The 24726-nt window shown below is 43.7% G+C and overlaps 1 protein-coding gene across 3 annotated transcripts in view; it reads left to right on the forward strand.

Moving 5' to 3' along the window:
- LOC126412813 (cytochrome P450 4C1-like) overlaps positions 1 to 24726 on the forward strand; it is a 510424-nt gene that overhangs the window by 57400 nt on the left and 428298 nt on the right. For all 3 annotated transcript variants that reach the window (XM_050082602.1, XM_050082601.1, XM_050082600.1), the window contains exons 4-6: positions 6752 to 6937; positions 21321 to 21390; positions 22251 to 22377. In XM_050082602.1, the coding sequence (XP_049938559.1) occupies positions 6752 to 6937; positions 21321 to 21390; positions 22251 to 22377 (383 nt within the window). The remainder of the gene's footprint in view (positions 1 to 6751; positions 6938 to 21320; positions 21391 to 22250; positions 22378 to 24726) is intronic.

Consider the following 24726-nt stretch of genomic DNA (forward strand, 5'->3'; position numbering starts at 1 on the left):
TGGCGACGAATCTGATCATCGTGTACAGTTCTGCCACTGGGCACAAGAGAAATTACGGGACGATGACAGATTTTTTTCGCGCGTTCTATTTAGCGGCGAAGTGTCATTTACCAACATCGGTAACGTAAACCAGCATAATATGCGCTATTGGGCAACGGAGAATCGACGATGGCTGCGACAAGTGGAACATCAGCGACCTTGGCGGGTTAATGTAAGGTGCGGCATTACGGGAGGAAGGGTAATTGGCCCCCATTTTATCGATGGCAATCTAAATGGTGCAATGTATGCTGATTTCATACGTAATGTTCTACCGATGTTACTACAAGATGTTTCACTGCATGACAGAATGGCGATGTACTTCCAACATGATGGTTGTCGGGCACGCCGGCCGAAGTGGCCGTGCGGTTCTAGGCGCTGCAGTCTGGAACCGCGAGACTGTTACGGCCGCAGGTTCGAATCCTGCCTCGGGCATGGATGTGTGTGATGTCCTTAGATTAGTTAGGTTTAACTAGTTCTAAGTTCTAGGGGACTAATGACCTCAGAAGTTGAGTCCCATAGTGCTCAGAGCCATTTGAACCATTTGATGTCCGGCACATAGCTCGCGTGCGCTATTAGCGGTATTGAATAGCATATTTGATGAAATGTGGATTGGTCGTCGAAGCACGTTCACCGGATCTGACGTCCCCGGATTTCTTTCTGCGGGGAAAGTTGGATATTTGCTACCGTGATCCACCGACAACGCCTGACAACATGCGTCAGCGCATTGTCAAAGCATGTGCGAACAGTACGGAAGGCGAACTACTCGCTGTTGAGAGAACGTCGTCGCACGTATTGCCTAATGCTTTGAGGTTGACGGACATTATTTTGAGTATTTATTGCATTAATGTGGTATTTACAGGTGATCACGCTGTAACAGCATGCGTTCTCAGAAATGATAAGTTCACAAAGGTACGTGTATCACATTGGAACAACGGAAATAAAATGTTCAAACGTACCTACGTTCTGTATTTTACTTTTAAAAACCTAGCTGTTACCAACTGCTCGTCTAAAATTGTGAGCCATATGTTTGTGATTATTACAGCGCCATCTATCACAAAGAGAAAAAAGTGGTACTACTAAAACATTCATGTTTCTTTATGTACTACAGCGATATGTAATAAAAAATGGGGGTTCCTTTTTTAAAAAAAAAAAAGCTGTTGACATCTGTTTGACCTATGGCAGCGCCATCTAGCGGGCCAACCATAGCGCCATCTGGTTTCCCCCTTCAAGCTAGACCAGTTTCTTTGTTTTGAGTTTTTTCGTTTGACGCTTATTTCGTGAGATATTTGGCCAAGTCACGATCAATGGACCACCCTGTATACAGGACAATGCCATCTTATGACAGGAAAAAGTTACATTTGTTGTTCTCTTCCATAAATGATGAACTCTGTGCGCCTCTTCTTCTACTCGATAACTCGATTCAGTCGAGGAGACTGACGAAAAAACGAACGATTTGCGTGCGGGCTGACTGGAGGGGGCGGCGCGGGTGGCAGTGCGGGCGGTCCCGCAAGGGGGAGAGGGGCACCGAGGGGGGGGGGGGGGGGGAAGCGCCCCATGCGCCCCATGCGCCCCATGCGCCCCATGCGCCCCATGCGCCCCTCATGTGTATTCACCAATGCCTGTCGGGTTGACTCCTGAGAGCGTATGTGTGACTTATGTCCGCTCCCATTGCGTCTCTGGGGTGGAATTCCATACGCCCGAAGGCGGGCGCCGGTGGAGTCGATGGCGGTGTTTACAAAGGCGGTCATAGAGGCGGTATAACGTCGGCGGTATAGCTGTTGGCGCTCCACCCACCTCTTAGGTCAACTCATTGTGTTTGCTAAATATGTTACTCTGCACCTTAATCACACAGAGAGCGGATTCGCAGACCTTGCTGAGAATGTAACTGCAGTCATTGTTTATCAGTTGGTTCTTGGTCCGTAACTGGATGGCTGCTTTTACGATAGCGTCAAAATGTAGATATATGTCCCAAAATCCTTTTACGGTTGTATTCCACAGAACGACGTGACACTATACTGTTGGACACCGAGTACAGGCGATATACAGGTGGATTATTCTTTCATTGCTGTATTTCTTCATACCAGAATTTTCTACGGACCAAAATCCTTTGTCCCTTACGTTATATATTAAGTCGTAAATATCTTTTTCTTCTTATAAGAGGCCTCTAACATGGAAGACGCTGTGATGGAAGCCCGTCAGTGGCGAGTCAAAGTAATGATCCTGGCACCGGGCGAAACTTGGTAGTCGACTACGCTCGTGCTGCCGTGGAGTTATTTCCTTACTTGTGAAACATCCACAGCCCTGAAACGACACTACCGACAAACTTTGGCTTTCAATTCCACCTTCTGATGACGCTGTCTAGCATACAAAATAATGTACAAGCAGTTCAGTTATGTGAATGATCAACGGCACTAGGATGGAGAAAACATTGGAAACCACCGCATTAAGGACACATAACGTGTATCCCCAGGAAGTGTGGTCTGTAATTGAAAACATTTCGTAATGATCTCTCCTTTGGCTAAAAATTCCGGATTAGTCCCCCATTCGGATCTCCGGGGTGGGGAGGAGTGCCAAAGGGACGGTGGCCATGAGGAAAAGATGGAACAATCAAAGCAGAGATAACATTCTACAAGTCACAGCTTCGAAAGTCGGAAGTTTGAATGTAGTACTTAAGCCAAAAAATTCGAAAAGTGAAGCGCAGAGGCTCATTTGAGATATAGTGAGTTTCAGTAAAATGAAACAGAAAGAAGATACCGTCAGACGAATGTGGGGTAGTATCAACAGCACCAAAAAGTGGTATAACGGGAGTGGGATTCATTATAAATAAGAGAGTAGGCCATAGAGTGAGCCACTGTGAACAGTTCTGTGATAGGGTTGGGGACTGATGACCATAGATGTTAAGTCCCATAGTACTCAGAGCCATTTTTTTGTGATAGGGTTGTTCTCATCAGATTCGATAGCAAGCGAACGCCGGCAACAATAACTCAGATATACGTTCCGACGTCGCAAACAGAAGACGAAGAGGCAGATGAATTATGAGGATACTGAACGCATAATTTCGTGCGTAAAAGAGACGAAAATCTAATAGCCATGGGGGATGGGAATGCGGTTATACGGGAAGGGGTAGAAGAAAGGATTACTGGACAATATGAGCTTGGCAGTGGGAATGAGAGAGGAGGGGGAGTGAGTTCTTCAATGAATTTCAGACGGTAATAGCCAATACTCTATTCAAGAATTACAAGAGGAGGAAGTATACATGGAAATGACTGGAGATGCATGAGGATTCCAACTGGAATACCTCATGGTCAGACAGAGATTCCGAAATCAGATATTGGATTTTAAGGCGTACTCAGGAGCACATACGGATTCAGATTACTTTTTCGTAGTGATGGAGAGTAGACTGAAGTATAAGAGAATCGTCTGCAAGAATTAAGTGGAACGAAACGGGATACTGAAGTACTAAGAAATTATGAGGCGCGGCTGAAGTGCGCCAAGGATGTGGATACTGTGATAAGGAATTCCAGAATAGAGATGGGGCCCCTCCACGCCCGCACCAAAGTGGTGGCCAGACCAAACGTTCTACTGTCACCTCCGTCAACATGTTAGTTATCTAATGGGTGGATCACAGGATGCTGGGCTGTGATGTTATCCAGGCGCCTGGGCAAGTCTACGCATTAACACGGTCCATCAGGTAATAGATAGTGGACGAAACGCGAGTGAGGGTAGCAATTTGAAGAGAGTAGGCAATTCAGTTAAAGAGGACTGTACATCTCTGGAAATAGCAGCCACAGATAATGGACAGTCAAACGTCGGTACAAGGAAGGTAACTGCGAAGAAACTTGGGTAACAGAAGAAATACTTCAATTCATCGTCGAAAAAAGAAAGTACAAAAATATTCAGGTGAAGACGGGAATACAACAGTATAATCCTTAGGAATGAAACAAATGGACAGTGCAGGAAAGACAAGGTAAAACAGCTGCAGACCTGAAGAAATAGACGAAGAAATGATCGTCGGGAGGACTGACTCAGTATATAGGAAAGTCAAAGCATCCTTCGTTGTAGTTAAAAGCAGTACGATAACATTAAGAGTGCAATGGGAATTCCACTGCTAAACACAGAGGTGATCATCAATAAGTGGAAAGAGTACATTGAAAGCATCTACCAGGCGGAGGAATTGTCTGATGACGTGATAGAAGAAGAAATTGGAGTTGATTTGAAAGACACAAGGGATCCAGTATTAAAGTCAGAATTTGGAAAAGCTCTGGAGGATTTGAAATCGAATAAGGCAGAAGGGATTGATAACATTCCATTGGAATTTCTAAAATCATTGGGAGAAGTGGCAAGCAAACGACTGCTCACGTTGGTGTGTAGAATGTACACTATGTGATCAAAAGTATCCTGACAGCTGACTGAAAGTGACTTAACAAGTTTGTGGCGCCCTCCATCGATAATGCTGGAATTCAGTATGATGTTGGCCCACCTTTAGCCTTGATGACAGTTTCCACTCTCTCAGGCATGCGTTCAATCAGGCTCAAAAATGGCTCTGAGCGCTATGGGACTTAACTTCTAAGGTCATCAGTCCCCTAGAACTTAGAACTACTTAAACCTAACTAACCTAAGGACATCACACACATCCATGCCCGAGGCAGGATTCGAACCTGCGACCGTAGCGGCCGCGCGGTTCCAGACTGTAGCGCCTTTAACCACGTGGCCACCACGGCCGGCGTTCAATCAGGTGCTGGAAGGTTTGTGGAGGAATGGCAGCTTATTCTTCAAGGGGAGCTGCACTGAGGAGAGCTATCGATGTCGGTCGGTGAGGCCTGGCACGATGTCGGCGTTCCAAAACAACCATACCATAACACCACTGCCTCCGAATTTTACTGTTGGCACTACACACGCTGGCAGATGACGTTCACCGGGCATTCGCCATACCCACACGCTGATATCGGATTGCCACATTGTGTACCGTGATTCGTCACTCCACACAACGTTGTTCCACTGTTCAATCGTCCAATATTTACGCTCCTTACACCAAACGAGGCGTCGGTTGGTATTTACCGGCGTGATGTGTGGCTTATGAGCAGCCGGTAGACAATGAAATCTAAGTTTTCTCAACTCCCTCCGAACTGTCATAGTACTTGCAGGGGATCCTGATGCAGTTTGGAATTCCTGTGTGATGGTCTGGATAGATGTCTGCCTATTACACATTACGATCCTGTTCAACTGTCAGTCAAAAGACGAGGTCGGCCTGTACGCTTTTGTGCTGCACGTATCCCTTCACGTTTCCACTTAACTCTCACATTGGAAACGGTGGACCTATGGATGTTTAGGAGTGTAGAAATCTCGCGTACAGACGTATGACACAAGTGACAGTCAATCACCTGACCACGTTCGAAGTCCATGAGTTCCGCGGAGCACCCCATTCTCCTCTCTCACGATGTCTAATGACTACTGAGGTCGCTGACAGGGATACCTGGCAGTCGGTGGCAGCACAATACATCTAATATGAAAAATGTATGTTTTTAGGGATGTCTGGATACTGTTGATCACATAGTGTATGAGTCTGGCGATATACTATCAGACTTTCGGAAAAATATCATCCACACGCTTCCGAAGGTAGCAAAGGGAAATAAGTGCGCGAACTACCGCAGAATGACCTTAACAGCTTATGCAACCAAGCTGCTGATAGGGAAAATGTACAAAAGAATGGAAAAGAAAACTGAGAATTTTTTAAATGACGCTCAGTTATAATGTTAAGCTTGATAATTGGTGTTGAACCTAATAAAAGTCGAGACTGGCTCATAGGATTTGTCAAGCTGGAAAAAGCATTCTGCAATGAAAAATGGTACAATGTCGTCGAAATTCTGGGAAAAATGGGAGTTAGTTACAAGGAAAGAAGGGTGATATATAATATGGACAATCGAGAGTGAACAATAAGAGTGGAGGACGAAGAACGAGGAATTCAGATTAAAAATCATTGTATGGTATTGACTCACTGCAGTGAGCAAACGGGAGCAGAAGAGAATCGAAACGTTTGAGATATGGAAGAACGCTGAAAATAGGTGGACTGTTAAGATTAGGAATGAGGAGGTTCTCTGCAGGATCGGCGAAGTAAGGAACAGAGGGAAAGCACTGACAGGTACAAGGGACAGAATGTTAAGACATGTTCAAATTCAAATGCCTCTGAGCACTATGGGACTTAACTTCTGAGGTCATCAGTCCCCTAGAACTTACAACTACTTAAACGTAACTAACCTAAGGACATTACACACATCCATTCCCGAGGTAGGATTCGAACCTGCGACCGTAGCGTTCGCGCAGTTCCATACTGTAGTGCCTAGAACCGCTCGGCCACTCCGGCCGGCTGTTAAGACATGTATTAAGACATCAGAGAATAAACTTCATGTAACTATAAAGAGCTGTAGAAGAAAAACTTGTAGCGGAAGACAGACTGGAATATATATAACAAATAATAGAGGTCGTAAAAGTTCTGTCATATTTGATATCATCAAATGTGCTTTCTGGCATTGTTTTGTTTCTCTTCGAGCATAAGTGTTTTCTGTTTTTTGGCTACAAACTTCAGCTTTAAGAACTTTAATTGAAATTTGTTGTGACTTGTTCAAACGATATTTGAGATATTTAGGAAGACATAATCTTCCCTATGACACAAATAATGTATCGTCTATTTGCTGTGATAGTCCTTATATTCCAGGAACAAAGTGGCATTCACATCGAAAGATGATTACGCCCGCCTTCCACTTTACCATTCTCGATAATTTCATTGAAGTGTTCGTGGAGAAGGCAGAAGTATTGGTAAAGCTTCTGAAGTCGAAAGCCGATGGGCAAGCCTTCGACATTTATCCGCACATCACACGCTGTACCCTCGATATCATATGCGGTAAGTTATCGTGGAAAATAAGATACAGATAACTGAAATGAACGAACCGCACTATAATAACACCACACTTGCTTATCTTACAATTACTTTATTTTAGTAGTTAATACAAAGCACATTTGTGAGTGTAAATATGAGCTGAGTTTACTACATCGTTTTGGTGATACGTAACTCTTAATCGACAGCATGGTACATAAAATACTTCCAGTTACATCTATAACCGAGATAAGTATCCGAAAGATATTTCACAAGTCACCGTTGCAACTAACACTTATTCATGAAGTTAGGTGTGTTATGGATTTACTCTGACTTTGGAATCAGAAATTAAAATACTCATCTGACAGTAAGACTGTTAAAAATGTATTTATTCTCATTATTTGTTCCATTAGAGTCATGCTTAGAACGATGGATGAGCTGTGATATTTACAGCAACAGATATGGACCACAACAATTTTGAGTGGCTGGTATATAACGGAGCGCACTGCCCTTCTCGCTTGTTTGTACCGCTATTGGTAGGCGTGGATAAAAATTTCGATGTAGTTGGTGGGAATAGTATGATTAAAATGGTCGCAGACTGCTGGCTCTATATTTATCCTTTCCACTAACTGCCAATACTACCATGCCACAAAAGTTCATCTTGATAGGAAAAGAAGTACTCATCCTGTAAAACAATAAGTACTCAAAGAGAGTTTTATATCTCACCCTTTAATGATAGAAACATTTATTAGTATCTTTCTCAGAGCACAAATGTTGCTACAGTATTCATATCAGACATAATGGTGATCTCAACGTTGAAAGTCTGAAAACGTCTTCCTTTTTGCTCTTCCATAGTGGAGTGAGTAAATCGTAATACATGCATTAAAACAGATAATGGATTCAAAACAAAAGACGGGCAGCAGTGAGAACAGTATGCATCATGCGCTTTTGTCACATAGACTGTTACCTACTTTGACGAACAGAAAACTCATAGTACGACTTGATATACCATAGATCAGTGTTATCCGTATAAAGTACTGCTCAAAATGCTGAAAAGTCCATTTTAGCGTGTAAACTCACTCCCTCCTTCATTTTTTCCTCATGTTGCTTTGCAGTAACTTCGTTGGTGTCGATGGTGCATGGGTAAGGAATGGTCAACAGAAAGATCTCGCCTCATTGCAAAACCTGATAGTGTTGACCAACGATAAATTGTCTCCTTATGAATGTTTATGTACCTGAAATTTAAGTAGAGAAATGTTGCTTTCTAAGGATAACAGTTGATACCATTTTCCTTCATTCATTGATATCGGATGTGACACGCTTCTTAACGGTACCTGGATCCAATCATTCTTGTTTTAACAATGAAGTTTATTCCACTTTGACACTGATGTTTACTATTGATGTATTTCTTACCGATATCGCTGGTCCAGCCTGTTGCCTGTGCTTTGGCGCGCATAAGATTGATTTGTTCTGCTCGTATATTAAGAATCTGTCTAGGGTACATTTATCCCCTAATTCTTCTTACTCTCGTTTACACTCTTCTCATCATAACAGATACTTATACAGATATTGTAATTTGAGACAGAAAAAGGTGGGTGAGGAACCAAGTCAAAGCTAAATTCATGCACTTTCCCCATTGTTATAGTTGACGTGTGAGATGGTGCATTATCTTGATGAAAGAGCACTTTTTCCGTACCAATCTTGATGTCTTTCCAACAAACACAAGTTTCAAATGATCCTTCAATGAAGCATTATATGGTTCAGCTATGGTTCCGCCTTTTTCCAAGTAATTCATAAAGATTATTCCCTGGGACCCCAAAAAAAAACAGTGGGCATCACCTAACCAGCACACAAAATGATCTTCACCTTCTTTGGTGAACTTTCACCAGCCTCTGTACATTATTTTGACTACCGTTTTGACGCTAGTGTGTAATATTGGTCTCAACAGTCACAGATTGATGCAAAAAGGCTTTCGGATTGCGATTAAACGTCGCCAGACATTGTGTTGAAACGTTGTGCCAGATGCGCTTTCCCTCGAATCTGGTTAACAGCGGCACTCACCCCGCCCACAGCTTCTTCACACCCTGTTCTCCATGCAGGACATTGTGCACTCGCTCAGGTTCTGTCTACAATTTCAGTAATCTGTCGAATTTTTATTCGGCGGTCTTGCATTACCTGCGCTTGGTTTTCAGTGCTTGTCTGACAACACTCAATTTCATTAATCTGAAAGTAAATGGTCTTCAGTGATGGTGCAGATTCCGCGTGAACTTCATCCAATCCTCTTTTAATTCGGGAGACAGCCCAAGCCCTCAGATGGAAATGTTTAATAGCAGTACAAAAGTCGGTTTTTTTCCATTTCAGTGACAGTCAACACACTGACCAATACTGTTTGCTACCAACAACGAACTGCAGGCTGTGCACTGTTGAACCTTGGAATAATCAAGCTTACCGACCATGAAGGTTCTCTCATGGAAATTTACCAGTCTTATCAAACCATTCTCACACTTTTTAATTTCCAAACAGCGCAGATGAAAGTGAAGGAATTAAAAGCGTTCCGTTCTTACAAAGTGGAATATCATACTGACGCGTAGTAGGAATCATGTAGCACACGACATCAGTCTGCCCATAACTCTCAGGACGTTGCCGACAGACTGTAGATGCCCCGAAGCGTAGCCCACGACATACAGGGTTGAGGACTGCAGGCATAATGCAAAGCGCAGTGGGCTGGTGAACTGTCATGGTGGCGGCTGGCCTGCTATAACACATTAGCCCGCTGTCTGTGGCGCGGCGGGCTGCACTGCTGCTGCGCCACCCACCAACAAAGCCCCACTGCCCGACTGTGACACCTCACACTCCAGGCGACGCTGCTGTTAGCGTCAACCCTGACTTTCACCAAACCGTTGTGTTACACACCGCTTTGGAATCTGATAAATACCAGGTGCTAAACGACGTTATGCCGATGACCTGATAATAAATGAAATTCTTCTTGTTCTTTTGCTTAGGCCTTTGTTCCGCAGTTTTTGCAGGGTGGGCGTCGTTACAATCGGATTTGGCAAGGTTAATTTGAAGGGATGGCCGATGCCCTTCCTGCTGCCACCCTCTACTCCATGGGACGGAATCAGTGTACCCCAGCTGTCTGCGTCTAGTGTAAATCAAGAGATTTTGCGAACGTGTTTGAAATGTCTGCAAGTCGTGTAACTGAGGCGGGATGTAGGGACCACCCCGTTATTCATATAGTGGGATGTGGAAAACGGCCTAAAAACCACATTCGGGGTAGCCGGCACATCGGCCCTCGCTGTTAATCCACCAGGCAGATTCGATTAAGAGCAGGCGCGCCTACCCGAATCCAGGAAGCAGTGCATTAGCGCTCTCGGCTAACCTGTTGGGTCATAAAATAAATTCAATTACTGAGAGATAATTCGCTATCATCCTTGAAACAAAGCGTAAGCTTCAAAATTTTTGGCTACAACGGACGTGGAATAAGAGATGTGATACATTAAATTGTACCAAAAATTTACTTAACTGACCTAGTTTCACTCTCGCAACATTCCCATAACAGACAAAAATTTCAAAATACTTATATACAGTTAGTATTGACCAACAGTTTTGACGAACATAAAACACCATGAATATGACAAATAATTTTTATAGCCTACTGCTGGCTAGAAATTGGATTTTATCTTTGCTATTGAAAATAGCATGCTGTGGAATTCCCCACACTGTAGGAAACCATGTAACTGGCAGATTTCAGTGATCTTGTTACACTCTGCTATAACCACCGTAGGTATGGGACTGTACTCCACTTCCTCCAAACACTGTGAGGAAAATATCCATTTTCTTATGCAATATGTGATCAGTGAAGACAGCGCTATAGTCAATGGTTGAGGCGATCAATTTTATTATGTCTTACTCTGCTTTGAAATCTTCTTTGGATATGGGAGCAGATATGAGATGGTGCACCCTTGAGTGGAAAGATACAAGTTTCTGTGTTACTGGGTGTTGTGAGCAAGAAGGTGTTACTGCACCTATAACTATAGTTTTTCTATAAATTTTGAAACTATATGTTTGTGCACTTATGTCAAGTTTATGGATTGGCTGCCAATCTCTATTGTGAACTGAGTATTCTTAGGTTGACTGTTTAACGTATTGTAAAATGTCTTGAGCTGTCTTGTAGTGCCTATCCATATACACAACACATTATCTACATACCTGAAACAGTATTTAATATTTGCAGTCAAAGGTTCTTTGTTCAAAGAAATGTTGTTCCAGATTGTCCATGAATGTTTCAACCGAAAGTGGGCCAAGACTAATGAAGCCATCTAACTGTTTATGCAGAGACCTTTCGAAGCGGAAATAGTTTTTTGCTAAGCATGTCTGAGTGGCCAGTATCAAGTCAATCATTTTCACAGCATTCACGTTAGAGCTGTATACTAACTCTGTCAGAACATCAACAAATTCTCCTAGTCATATCTTGGAAACAAACTACAGTTTCAAAGGATAATAATTCAGCACAGTGTGAGCCAGACCCTTTATCTTATTTACAAGGTCCGCTGAGTTTAAAATATCATGCTTTGGCTTGATTTTTGTCTTATTTTTAATTGAAATGTCCTATTTACTAGCCAGTTTGTAAGATGGAGCTGTGAAATAAGTTACAACTGGGAAGATGGGCAACTTTTGCTTATGTAGTGTTGGGAGCCCCTAAAGTCCACGAGGCACGTTAGCTATGATTGCTGAGAACAAGTGAAGTCAATGCCATTCAACCGAGGAAACAAACAAGACAAATATTTCTAAGTGTAGACGATGTTACAAGTGACATCTAGCGCAGCAAAAAAATATATTTTCGCCGATATCAGGCCAGAGGCCCACATCTCGTGGTCGTGCGGTAGCGTTCTCGCTTCCCACGCCCGGGTTCCCGGGTTCGATTCCCGGCGGGGTCAGGAATTTTCTCTGCCTCGTGATGGCTGCGTGTTGTGTGCTGTCCTTAGGTTAGTTAGGTTTAAGTAGTTCTAAGTTCTAGGGGACTTATGACCACAGCAGTTGAGTCCCATAGTGCTCAGAGCCATTTGAACCATCAGGCCAGAGTCCACAGTTTTGTACTGCCATAACTCCATGAATCATAGAACCAATCACTTCACTTTTAGCTCTTAAATGTTAAAAGAGGAACGAAACACTGAATTCAGTCATCAAAAGTATTCGTTTTATGAGGGAGGTGTGTTAAAAGAGTTTAGTCTCTCGTTTTCATCGTAAGTTATTTACATTACTAGAAAAGACCTAATAAGAAGGCTTGAGCTCCTGAATAAGAATGGTTCAACAGAAGCATTCATACAATGATCAGTTAAAACATTATGCCCAACTGCTTAATGGCTTGTTGATCCACCTCTGGAATGCAGTACAGCAGCGATATGCAAGGCACGAATTCGACAAGTCCTTGGTATGTTTTCAGAGCTGTGTGACACCAGATGTCAAAGCACATGTCATGCAGTTATGGGCTGGTGGTCTGTGGGCGCAGAGCAGGCACCCAGCGGCTTCTCAGGTGCGATTAGCCGAATGTGATGCTCAAGACACAACGTGAGCTCACTCTGACGCTCGTCGCACCACATAGCCACGATTTTGGCTTTGTGACATTCACAGTTACGCTGCTGAAAGATATCTGTACTTTGGGAAATACACTCCTGGAAATGGAAAAAAGAACACATTGACACCGGTGTGTCAGACCCACCATACTTGCTCCGGACACTGCCAGAGGGCTGTACAAGCAATGATCACACGCACGGCACAGCGGACACACCAGGAACCGCGGTGTTGGCCCTCGAATGGCGCTAGCTGCGCAGCATTTGTGCACCGCCGCCGTCAGTGTCAGCCAGTTTGCCGTGGCATACGGAGCTCCATCGCAGTCTTTAACGCTGGTAGCATGCCGCGACAGCGTGGACGTGAACCGTATGTGCAGTTGACGGACTTTGAGCGAGGGCGTATAGTGGGCATGCGGGAGGCCGGGTGGACGTACCGCCGAATTGCTCAACACGTGTGGCGTGAGGTCTCCACAGTACATCGATGTTGTCGCCAGTGGTCGGCGGAAGGTGCACGTGCCCGTCGACCAGGGACCGGACCGCAGCGACGCACGGATGCACGCCAAGACCGTAGGATCCTACGCAGTGCCGTTGGGGACCGCACCGCCACTTCCCAGCAAATTAGGGACACTGTTGCTCCTGGGGTATCGGCGAGGACCATTCGCAACCGTCTCCATGAAGCTGGGCTACGGTCCCGCACACCGTTAGGCCGTCTTCCGCTCACGCCCCAACATCGTGCAGCCCGCCTCCAGTGGTGTCGCGACAGGCGTGAATGGAGGGACGAATGGAGACGTGTCGTCTTCAGCGATGAGAGTCGCTTCTGCCTTGGTGCCAATGATGGTCGTATGCGTGTTTGGCGCCGTGCAGGTGAGCGCCACAATCAGGACTGCATACGACCGAGGCACACAGGGCCAACACCCGGCATCATGGTGTGGGGAGCGATCTCCTACACTGGCCGTACACCACTGGTGATCGTCGAGGGGACACTGAATAGTGCACGGTACACCCAAACCGTCATCGAACCCATCGTTCTACCATTCCTAGACCGGCAAGGGAACTTGCTGTTCCAACAGGACAATGCACGTCCGCATGTATCCCGTGCCACCCAACGTGCTCTAGAAGGTGTAAGTCAACTACCCTGGCCAGCAAGATCTCCGGATCTGTCCCACATTGAGCATGTTTGGGACTGGATGAAGCGTCGTCTCACGCGGTCTGCACGTCCAGCACGAACGCTGGTCCAACTGAGGCGCCAGGTGGAAATGGCATGGCAAGCCGTTCCACAGGACTACATCCAGCATCTCTACGATCGTCTCCATGGGAGAATAGCAGCCTGCATTGCTGCGAAAGGTGGATATACACTGTACTAGTGCCGACATTGTGCATGCTCTGTTGCCTGTGTCTATGTGCCTGTGGTTCAGTCAGTGTGATCATGTGATGTATCTGACCCCAGGAATGTGTCAATAAAGTTTCCCCTTCCTGGGACAATGTATTCACGGTGTTCTTATTTCAATTTCCAGGAGTGTATATCAAGTGTGAAGAGATGCACATGGTCCATAATAATGTCGAGGTAGCCAACAGCTGTCATTGTTTCGCCAATTATTACCATAACTCCAATGGCAGTCCAGGTGAATATCCCCCATAGCACAACACTATCCCCCTGGTCTGTGTCCTAGGTACGGTGCATGTGTCAGACAACTGATTGCCAGAATGACGGCATATCTGGACATAACCATCGACTTCACGTAACAAGGAACACGATCGTACCTTTCAGGTAACATATTTCCATTGACCAAAGATGTAATTTCTACGATCCCGTGGCTACTGCAATCGCAAATCACAATTCCGTTCGGTCAATATGGGAAAGTACAGTGATCATCTGCTGTGGAGCTGCAACTTCAACAATATGCGCTGGACTGTATGCTCTGAAACACTTGTGCCCCTGGATTCGCATTCGGGAGCATGGCGGTTCAATCCCGCGTCCGACCATCCTGATTTAGGTTTCCCGTGATTTCCCTAAATCGCTCCAGGCAAATGCTGGGATGATTCCTTTGAAAGGGTACGGCCGACTTCCTTCTCCGTCCTTCCCTAATCCGATGACACTGATCACCTCGCTGTTTGGTCTCTTCCCCCAAACAACCCAACCCAACTTGTGCCTGCTCCCGCATTGTATACAATTAACAAAAGAAAAATCACTAAATAGAAGATATTTTATTTACAGGACCCGTTTTGGCATCTCATTAATGCCATCTTCAGTGCCATGCGTGTTAAAAATGAGTATACCTGTAGCATACGTCAAGCTATATCAGTAGTTGACAGAAAATGAACCGTAGGAATAAAAGTCCTTAAAACCGACAAAATGTAACATGCAACACTAACAAGAGTACCTGGGCACACAAAGTACACTAAAGCAGAATATGTGCACATATTAGTCAGCATCTAAACTATTTTAACATAGCAGAGATATAACAGAACTTGAACATTTTACAAAAAAAAAAAAAAAAAAAAAAAAAAGACAATAAACCAAATCGAACGCAAAAACGAATGGAGCTTGACTAGTCTCACTTTTGCATACATATAAACAATTTTCCATAACTCACATAGATGAGAATCCTATAGCTCTTAGGAAAAACTATCCTCATTCAATTGAATAGTAGCGATTTGACGTATGAAGCACACAGCAGTGTGCATATCTATCGCCCAAGTAATATTGCCACTAGTGATATACGAGAATTAGTTGTCGGAATATGCGAAACCCTGCGGGCGACAAAGTGATAATCGGTAAGCCAAGAACTTGCGAGGTATACTCATCAAATACATAGAGGGCATAATGTTATACATTAAATTAAAAAATTGTAAGATTGGATTTGTTGGGGGAAGAGACCAAACAGCGAGGTCTCATCGGATTAGGAAAGGAAGTCGGCCGTGCCCTTTCAAAGAAACCATCCCGGCATTTGCCTGGAGCGATTTAGGGAAATCACGGAAAACCTAAATCAGGATGGCCGGACGCGGGATTGAACCGTCGTCCTCCCGAATGCGAGTCCAGTGTGCTAACCACTGCGCCACCTCGCTCGGTATGTAAGATATGGCATAGAGTACCTAAAGCATCAGTTAATAAGCAGACAAATATTATGGTGGAACAAGTAAGGAAATCAAATACCGTATTAACCAAAGGAAATCCCCTGTAAATCTCCTTTATTTTTGTAACTACTGTTCCCTTGAGAATATAAGGTATGACACTATCGATCTATTTATAGAAAGACAAAACCATCCAAATATGGACCAATACATAGGAAGCTGTTTCACGAAAGGTAGTGTGGTGACAGACAAGGCTAAAATCTGGGTGAGTATGCAAAAACAAACAAGAATACAAAGTATAAACACACTAGTTAAGGAACATACTGGCGCAAAAAGGAGCAATATTTATAACTGGAAAAGGAGTGGATAAATTACGTTATACAATGAAATAGAGTAATAATAAATCAGTGTCTTCTAAATAATGGGGTAAACAAAGTGAATAAAACAACCTATGCAGTTGCATGAGACAGCATATTCCTGGAGTCTCGAGCTAACAGTAAAACTTGTTACCCACAATGCTACCGCGTAACATACTCAAAACTCATAGCTATCATCAGGTCGACATCAATCAAAAATCATTAAGCATCAGATTCTTGCATATTGTAAGATCATCATCATCGTAAAATTCCCCATAAGGTGTATGACGAAGCAAAGATCACACAGTTACAAAGATACTAAACGAACCGAAACCCAACTCAGGAGATACTGTACAATCAAAAAAACATCGAAAACACCACGTATGAAGCTGGAAATATGTCAATTTTGGTATAAAAATACACCAGGCCGAAAAAGGCATGCGGACAAACTGATTACTACAAATCAAACAATAGAGTAAAAACAACCAGTTCACTATTCTAAATCTCAGAGATATATCGCTGTTATAAGAAAAATCCCACCTTCGATTTGCACAAGCTTACAAATAACCAAAAGATGGTCAGCAGTAAAAATGTGCGACATACCAGTAGTATGGAGTGTTACAACGCGAGAGTCGGACAGTTGTAGAAATATCTATATCTAAGAGATGTACAAGTACTCCTAATAAGGGGACCAATCGTATGTCACAGCTGGATGAACCAACACACTGTCACAACAGTAACATGGGTCATGCATGCTAAGAATAGAAGACAAAAATATTGTTGGCAGAGAATAGTGTAGCGTATCGAAAACATAATGGTCTAAGACATAAGAATTTGGGTTAATAAGAAAGTACACAAACATGTGTAAAACGAGGTGACAACTACCAGCCTAAAGAGCACAAAAAAATACAATGCGTTAATATAGTCAAATGAAATCGGTAGTATAATGTCAAGTACAGAAATGTCCCTGGGGGATTTACATAATATAATACTCAGGTAATCAGCTAGATACCACACTCACAGAAAAATTATACCAGGATGAATTTGCTATTGAGCATAGTAAATAGGAGTCGTCAATGAATGTAATAATGGAAGCCCAGCCAGTGATGGCAAGCCCATGTACTCAAACAAAATGGTAAAAGCCATCGCCCCCTATCGAAAGTCAAACCGGTTACGCCAAGGTATTATATGAAAAGTACTTATGTGCAACAAAGTACCCTTGGAATAGTGACAGGAACACCCAACCGACAGATCCAGCTCTGGAGGAACGAAACCGCTCTGTAATGTAACAGAATTTGGTCATATGTTTGCAAAAAGATTTGATCGTATAGATATGCACACTACTGTGCACTTCATAAGTCAGATCACAACTTTTGAGTGAGGATAGTTTTTCCTAAGAACTATTATGATTCACATCTACATGAGACATGGAAAATATAGGATTAGACAAACTTTCTTTGTCTGTGTGTCCGATGGTGTATATTGCCTATTTTTTCAGTAATGTTTGGCATGTTCTATTACAGCTATGTAATGTCAAAGCAGTTAGTTTCGGCGCTAACCAGTACCTGTGCTAAGCGTGAACAGGCTCTCTCCTTAACGCTGCATATTGCATTTTGTAGGTTTTAAGATCTTATATTATTACGCTTCATTTTCTGTAATGTCAACTAGCGAAATACCATGACATATACTACATGTATACTCGTTGTTTTTAACATGCAAGAGCCTGCATGTTCTGAAAACATAAGGCTCTTTGGTGGTTTTCCTTCGGTAAGTATACGATCGGTTGCTGTCCCGTATACACGAAGCATCAAGAAAGCATTGTACTTCGTTGTTCGGTCTGCAACAGAGCGCCGCCGACCATGCTTTGCAGAGCTGGTGAGACTCATAGCGTCCACATCCTGTGTTGAGCTGTGGATGTGTACCACCTTGCCACCTACTCGTGGTTTCAGCATCCTTCAACCACTTTCCATAGATGCTCACTACAGTAGCACGCCAACAGCCGACCGGCTACACTGTTTCCGAGATGCTCGCTCCCAGGCGCTTGGCCATAATAACCTGCCTTTCGTCATACTGGCTTGCACAGTGGATTACACAATTTGCAGCCCTTGTAATTGCTGTAATTCTTCCCCGTTGGTCTCTACTCTGCTTATGTGCTTTTTTCACCACGTCACGTGGCCGCAAGGCCACTAAGAGGCACTACATCTCGTGGTGGGCTCTCGTGATATTGTTTCGATTCATCGATGTAGGATCAACCCGCCAGGTTAACCGAGAGCGCTAATGCGCTGCTTCCTGGACAAGGGTAGGAGCGCCGGCTCCGGATCGAATCCGCCCAGCCGATTAACGACGACGGCCCGTGTGCTACCATACTGGATGTGGTTTTTAGACGGTTTTCCACATCCCACTAGGTGAATGCCAGTCTGGTACTCATGTCCCACCTAAGTTAAACGTCTCGCAGACATTTGAAAACGTTCACACTATTTCATGGCTTACACTAGACACAGACTACTGGGTGCACCACTTCCATCCCAGAGATCACATACCCAAAATGTTATTTCTTCACTTCACAGTGAGAAGACTTACTGCTTATTTCAATACCCTCCATCTATGTGACAGAAAGAAATAGCATTTCTGTGAATAGATAAAAACTAAAGCAATAGACTGTTATTGACAGAATACATTTCTCCATTTTTAGACAGGCACGTTGCTTTATCGATTACAATTTCACAGTTAAGGGAGACCCAGTAAACTGACCATCTTAGTGTTTTATTCAATCAGTGCAGTGACACGCCAAGTGCAAGGTACAGTGTATCTTGCATTTTAATATGGTATAAAATTTAGTTTATAAATAATACTTTCTTGGTCTGTACTAACACAGTAATTTTAAGGTTCCATATCTTCACGGAAAGCGATGTGTAAAAAATTTTTTCCCCAACCTTTAATTTGTTTCCTAAGATGCTTGTGTGCTCTGTACATACATATAATGATTTTAAGGAACTTTACTTTATAAATATATACTATACTTTTATGTATTATGAAGTTTCCTTAAACAGTTTTAAAGGATTACAGGAAGTACAATTAGTGATGTACCTTTCTCTTTCTTTTTTAGCACGTCGCGCTATCTATCTTGGCTGTTCATGCTTACTTCCACTTTATCAAACAGCATTAAATGCGGTCAAGAGGTTCCCGAGTTAGATATATATGGACTGTTGATACTTTTACTTTGTATGTGCCACAATCTGGATAGAATTGATTGGCAGAGTAGTAAAGTAAAACTGCAATAGTCGTAGAATGACTCTATTTTTATCTTTCTCATTTGATATAAATTCATTATTCTATAACCGCAAATCTGACGATTTAAAGTAACAGTCATTTTTAATCTGTAACATATCTCTCTAAATTACTCGAATAGAAAGGAAATTAGCTGCCATGGATTGGTATTCGTGGCATAGAGTGGAGTAGCTTTCAAAGATATTAACCATTTCAGCTGTACAATTAATATATGGCACAAGGTCCGAGACAAGTCAACAGTCAAACTCAATAACTGCTGGTGAATATGAAGGTACATAAAAAAAAGAAATCTGTTGCTGTAAATAATACACTCCTGGAAATGGAAAAAAGAACACATTGACACCGGTGTGTCAGACCCACCATACTTGCTCCGGACACTGCGAGAGGGCTGTACAAGCAATGATCACACGTACGGCACAGCGGACACACCAGGAACCGCGGTGTTGGCCGTCGAATGGCGCTAGCTGCGCAGCATTTGTGCACCGCCGCCGTCAGTGTCAGCCAGTTTGCCGTGGCATACGGAGCTCCATCGCAGTCTTTAACACTGGTAGCATGCCGCGACAGCGTGGACGTGAACCGTATGTGCAGTTGACGGACTTTGAGCGAGGGCGTATAGTGGGCATGCGGGAGGCCGGGTGGACGTACCGCCGAATTGCTCAACACGTGGGGCGTGAGGTCTCCACAGTACATCGATGTTGTCGCCAGTGGTCGGCGGAAGGTGCACGTGCCCGTCGACCTGGGACCGGACCGCAGCGACGCACGGATGCACGCCAAGACCGTAGGATCCTACGCAGTGCCGTAGGGGACCGCACCGCCACTTCCCAGCAAATTAGGGACATTGTTGCTCCTGGGGTATCGGCGAGGACCATTCGCAACCGTCTCCATGAAGCTGGGCTACGGTCCCGCACACCGTTAGGCCGTCTTCCGCTCACGCCCCAACATCGTGCAGCCCGCCTCCAGTGGTGTCGCGACAGGCGTGAATGGAGGGACGAATGGAGACGTGTCGTCTTCAGCGATGAGAGTTGCTTCTGCCTTGGTGCCAATGATGGTCATATGCGTGTTTGGCGCCGTGCAGGTGAGCGCCACAATCAGGACTGCATACGACCGAGGCACACAGGGCCAACACCCGGCATCATGGTGTGGGGAGCGATCTCCTACACTGGCCGTACACCACTGGTGATCGTCGAGGGGACACTGAATAGTGCACGGTACATCCAAACCGTCATCGAACCCATCGTTCTACCATTCCTAGACCGGCAAGGGAACTTGCTGTTCCAACAGGACAATGCACGTCCGCATGTATCCCGTGCCACCCAACGTGCTCTAGAAGGTGTAAGTCAACTACCCTGGCCAGCAAGATCTCCGGATCTGTCCCCCATTGAGCATGTTTTGGACTGGATGAAGCGTCGTCTCACGCGGTCTGCACGTCCAGCACGAACGCTGGTCCAACTGAGGCGCCAGGTGGAAATGGCATGGCAAGCCGTTCCACAGGACTACATCCAGCATCTCTACGATCGTCTCCATGGGAGAACAGCAGCCTGCATTGCTGCGAAAGGTGGATATACACTGTACTAGTGCCGACATTGTGCATGCTCTGTTGCCTGTGTCTATGTGCCTGTGGTTCTGTCAGTGTGATCATGTGATGTATCTGACCCCAGGAATGTGTCAATAAAGTTTCCCCTTCCTGGGACAATGAATTCATGGTGTTCCTATTTCAATTTCCAGGAGTGTATATACGAAGAACGAGCCATTGCCTTGTGATATATTTATTTCCATGTTTGCTAGTACAGCTGTATTGCGGGAGAGCTTCTGAAAAATTGCGAAAGGGAAGAGAAATACTGGCAAAAGGGAACTGTGAGGGGAAGGGGGATCTCAGCACGTGCCTGAATAGCTCGGTAAGAACTTTGCCACGGATAGGCTAGCTGCAGGTTTCAGTCATGACCTTGTTCATAGTTTTATTATCATGAGAAACGCTAATATTTACCCAGTTTCAGTGATAAATTGCATATCTGACGAATGAACAGACATGATACATCATATAATTATTTTGCATTTCTGGAATGGAGTCTCCGTTTTAATGATTTTTTTGCATTTATTAAAATGTATCACTTCATCTGTTAACAGAAACGGCGATGGGCACCCCTGTCGACGCACAAAACAATGAAGAATCTGCTTATGTGAACGCAGTTTACAGGTATATAATCCTCGACTGTAATACTTCCGTATAAGGGCCGGGTGTCAGGTGTTAACGATTGGAGAAATTAGAGGATAAGAATAATTGTTTAATTGTTGTTTGTCACGAGCTTCATGCTGAATATTTTTAAGGAAGAACAGATTCACCTGAGAATTTACAGCTAAAAACCAGCTATTCTCCAGTTGAACTGGAGATTCTCGCAAAATTGCTTCTTAGTAGATTCATATTACTACTTGTTTATGTCTTAAAACAGTTTACATTTATGTACTAATTCGTTTTAGGATTCTAAACAAACAATGGTTAGGTAATTTGTAACAACCAATTGCACCAGTAAAAATGTTTCTTATTGTTTCAGAACTGTCACATGATTTGTCACCCACTAATCAAGACTTCAATTAATGTTAAGAACTTAGTGCTACCAATGTGTAAACTGTTCTGCAGATTGTAATAAACGTAACACTCTATTTGCGACGACTTCATTTTTACGAAATAGTCGGTGATATATTAGGAGTTTCTGTAACTAAAGCTGCCATTTACAAACGACATCAGAATACACTCATTTATTTTGAGCTTGTCACTACGGATGAAACATTCTCTTGGGATCTTTGTACTGATTGTTTCTAGTATATTAACCTGAGTGCTTTACTTGATACCTCTACAGACTCTTTGTAGACACGTACCAGAAACATCGCACTAAATCCCACAAGCAATGTCACTGTTACCATCCCAACTACCTGCTGAAAACCCTCGCCATTCACACGTAGCTGACACCAGCAGCTACGGTTACGACTCAGCAGCAGTCTCGTCATACAGCAGCCACGAGTCATTGCGTATCATTTACTTTGCTTCATTGTTTACAGCATCGGCGAACTCACCATCAAAAGAATTTTTAACCCGTTGCTGCACAACGACTTCATTTTCCGAATATCTAATACTGGAAAAGAATTCTACAGGAAACTTGACATTCTACATGAGTTTACTAGAAAGGTAATAGATTTAAATCTAACGTATTCCACTAAAAACATTTCCCAAATGATGACACATAATTAAATTACGCACATAAGTTTCACGTTTTGCGTAGAACATCTCCAACTGATTCTCGAATGTCATTCTCATCGTTCTGCACAATGAGAGATCATCCGCTTTTCTTTTAGAATCTTCCTATTTAAGCTAACTGGGTAGCAGTAAAAAAGTTGAATTTACGGGTGTTGGAAGCACGTGAAACAGTCGATTTGTCAACAGCACCGGGTAATTATAATTAAAGAGCAGCTTCTCACAGAGGCCGAGTGTGGGCTACAATTATCGTACGGCAGAAAAACTTGATACATATTCTAATGCACAACGATGGAAAAAATTAGTTCCAATTTTGGCCACCAAGTGCAAATCTGGCACCGTGAATGCAAGAAATACATATAGAAATGTTGCCGTACGTAATGGGTCGGAGGTATTTTTTCCAGTGTAAACTGGTTCCACATCAACTCATTAGCACATCTGCCAAGTTTCGCTGCCATACGATAACTACAACTTATACTGGACCTCCGTGGGTAGATCTACTGTAAGTGTGCCTATCCAGTACTGCGTTGGTGGAAGATGTAGAACCATATCCACACTTGGAGACACTTTAGAGGCTAATTTTAGAAGAAAGAGAAACTTTGGTTTCGTAAAACAATATTTAGGCCCAGGTGACTGGACTGTAACGCAACTTTAATACTGCCAACCTATGACGCGGTATGAGGAGTACGAAGCAGTCGCTACTGTTTAGGCTGAGATCCTGTAGCGATTGAGCGTCTGGAACAGTTGCATAATCTAAAGTGATATACTGCTTAAATTTTAGAAAGTAGGAAAAAACGTTTATTCTAACCGTTCCGAGAAAGCTATTGCGATTAATTTCCAATAGTTATCACGGTTTGACTTTTGATAGTTTTATACCAATTTTCTATGAATCAGGAGAAGTGTCTCTTAGTCATGTCGTTCTTTCTCACGTGAAATGTGGTGCATCTAGAAATTTTGCACCGTGAATAACAAGAGGGAAATGGGAGCTTCTCTCTTGCGGTACTTTCCTATCCTCTTTAGATAATTTAAACCCTTAAAATAAGAGTATAATCTAGCAAGGCTTCTAGCTACGAGAACGTAAAACCATATGAACACTTTCTTAACACATAAGAAAGACAGCAAGGGGAAAACACCATCCATGAATGTGAACTAGGTGGTTAGTATGAGCACTTCCTAACAGAGGGGGCCGGATTCGATTCACAGCCAGGTCGGATATTTTCTCTGTTTGGGGACTGTGTGCTTTGTTGTCCTAACGTTCATATCGTCACAGTTGACATTCCACGACTGTGATGACTGTGAGGGCTCGTCCTGAAATCCCTGATAGCTAGCAGTGCTCTGGAAAGTTCTCAGCATGGAAGCAATGAGTCTGCAACTGAAAACAATAGCCGTCCACAGAGCAGCGACGTCTTGCCATAGAGGCGTTTGCAAAATCGCGTTAAGTGATTGGCTGAGCTAAATGTGTGAAGCTGCTGCGCTCAGTCCACTGCAACTCTGAGACCTTACGCGACTCGAATATAGTGTGTGGACACTGTAACCAATTACATGAGAGATGTATGCCAGCATAAACAAACGAGAAGTTACAAACCACTTGGGAGAAGAGCGGAGCGGAAAGAAAAACCCCACTTCCCTCTCACATTGCAGGCAAATTATGTTAGTGTTCATGCTCCTGCAAAAGCAGAACAGACCTACCCGTCGAAGAGATCGCCGATCCCTTTTGGTGTTGTGAGGGTTGTACTCCGACCCATTCATGGACCTAGGATCAGTCTCTTCGCTTATTTCAGTACAAGAAAAGAAAACAACTTGAAACGAGCAATACAAACCAAATTGGTGTATACAAAGTGTTCGACAACGGATACAGCGCAATTTCTTGTTGAGGTTGGCGGTGGCGTAAACAGAGCCAGTTTTAAGGTCCAAGCGACACAGCCTCCTCTTGGGTCGCCAAGCTGATAGGGGAGCCAGGGGCACCTAAGTACATGATTTTTAAACAATGTATATCACAATAGAAGTGAGAACTGACGCAGGTGAAAGTGAATGTAAATGGAGGTAGGGGGGATGGGGGACCAAAGATATATTTTCCACATGTACCGAAACTAGTAGCCTACTATTCAGCCATTGTTGTTGTATACCAACATGTCTTAAGTTACACGTGGTACAGTGGAGGAGCACCCCTTGTGAAAACATTTTGGAAAAAATTGAGTTTCCCTTTTTAATGTCAAACTTCTATCGCTAAACAGATTAATACATGTGGCTGTGGTTTAACTTTTGATGCAGTATGAAACTGGC

This window comes from Schistocerca serialis, chromosome 7, assembly GCF_023864345.2.
Source record: "Schistocerca serialis cubense isolate TAMUIC-IGC-003099 chromosome 7, iqSchSeri2.2, whole genome shotgun sequence".
In the NCBI taxonomy this organism is placed as follows: Eukaryota; Metazoa; Arthropoda; class Insecta; order Orthoptera; family Acrididae; genus Schistocerca; species Schistocerca serialis.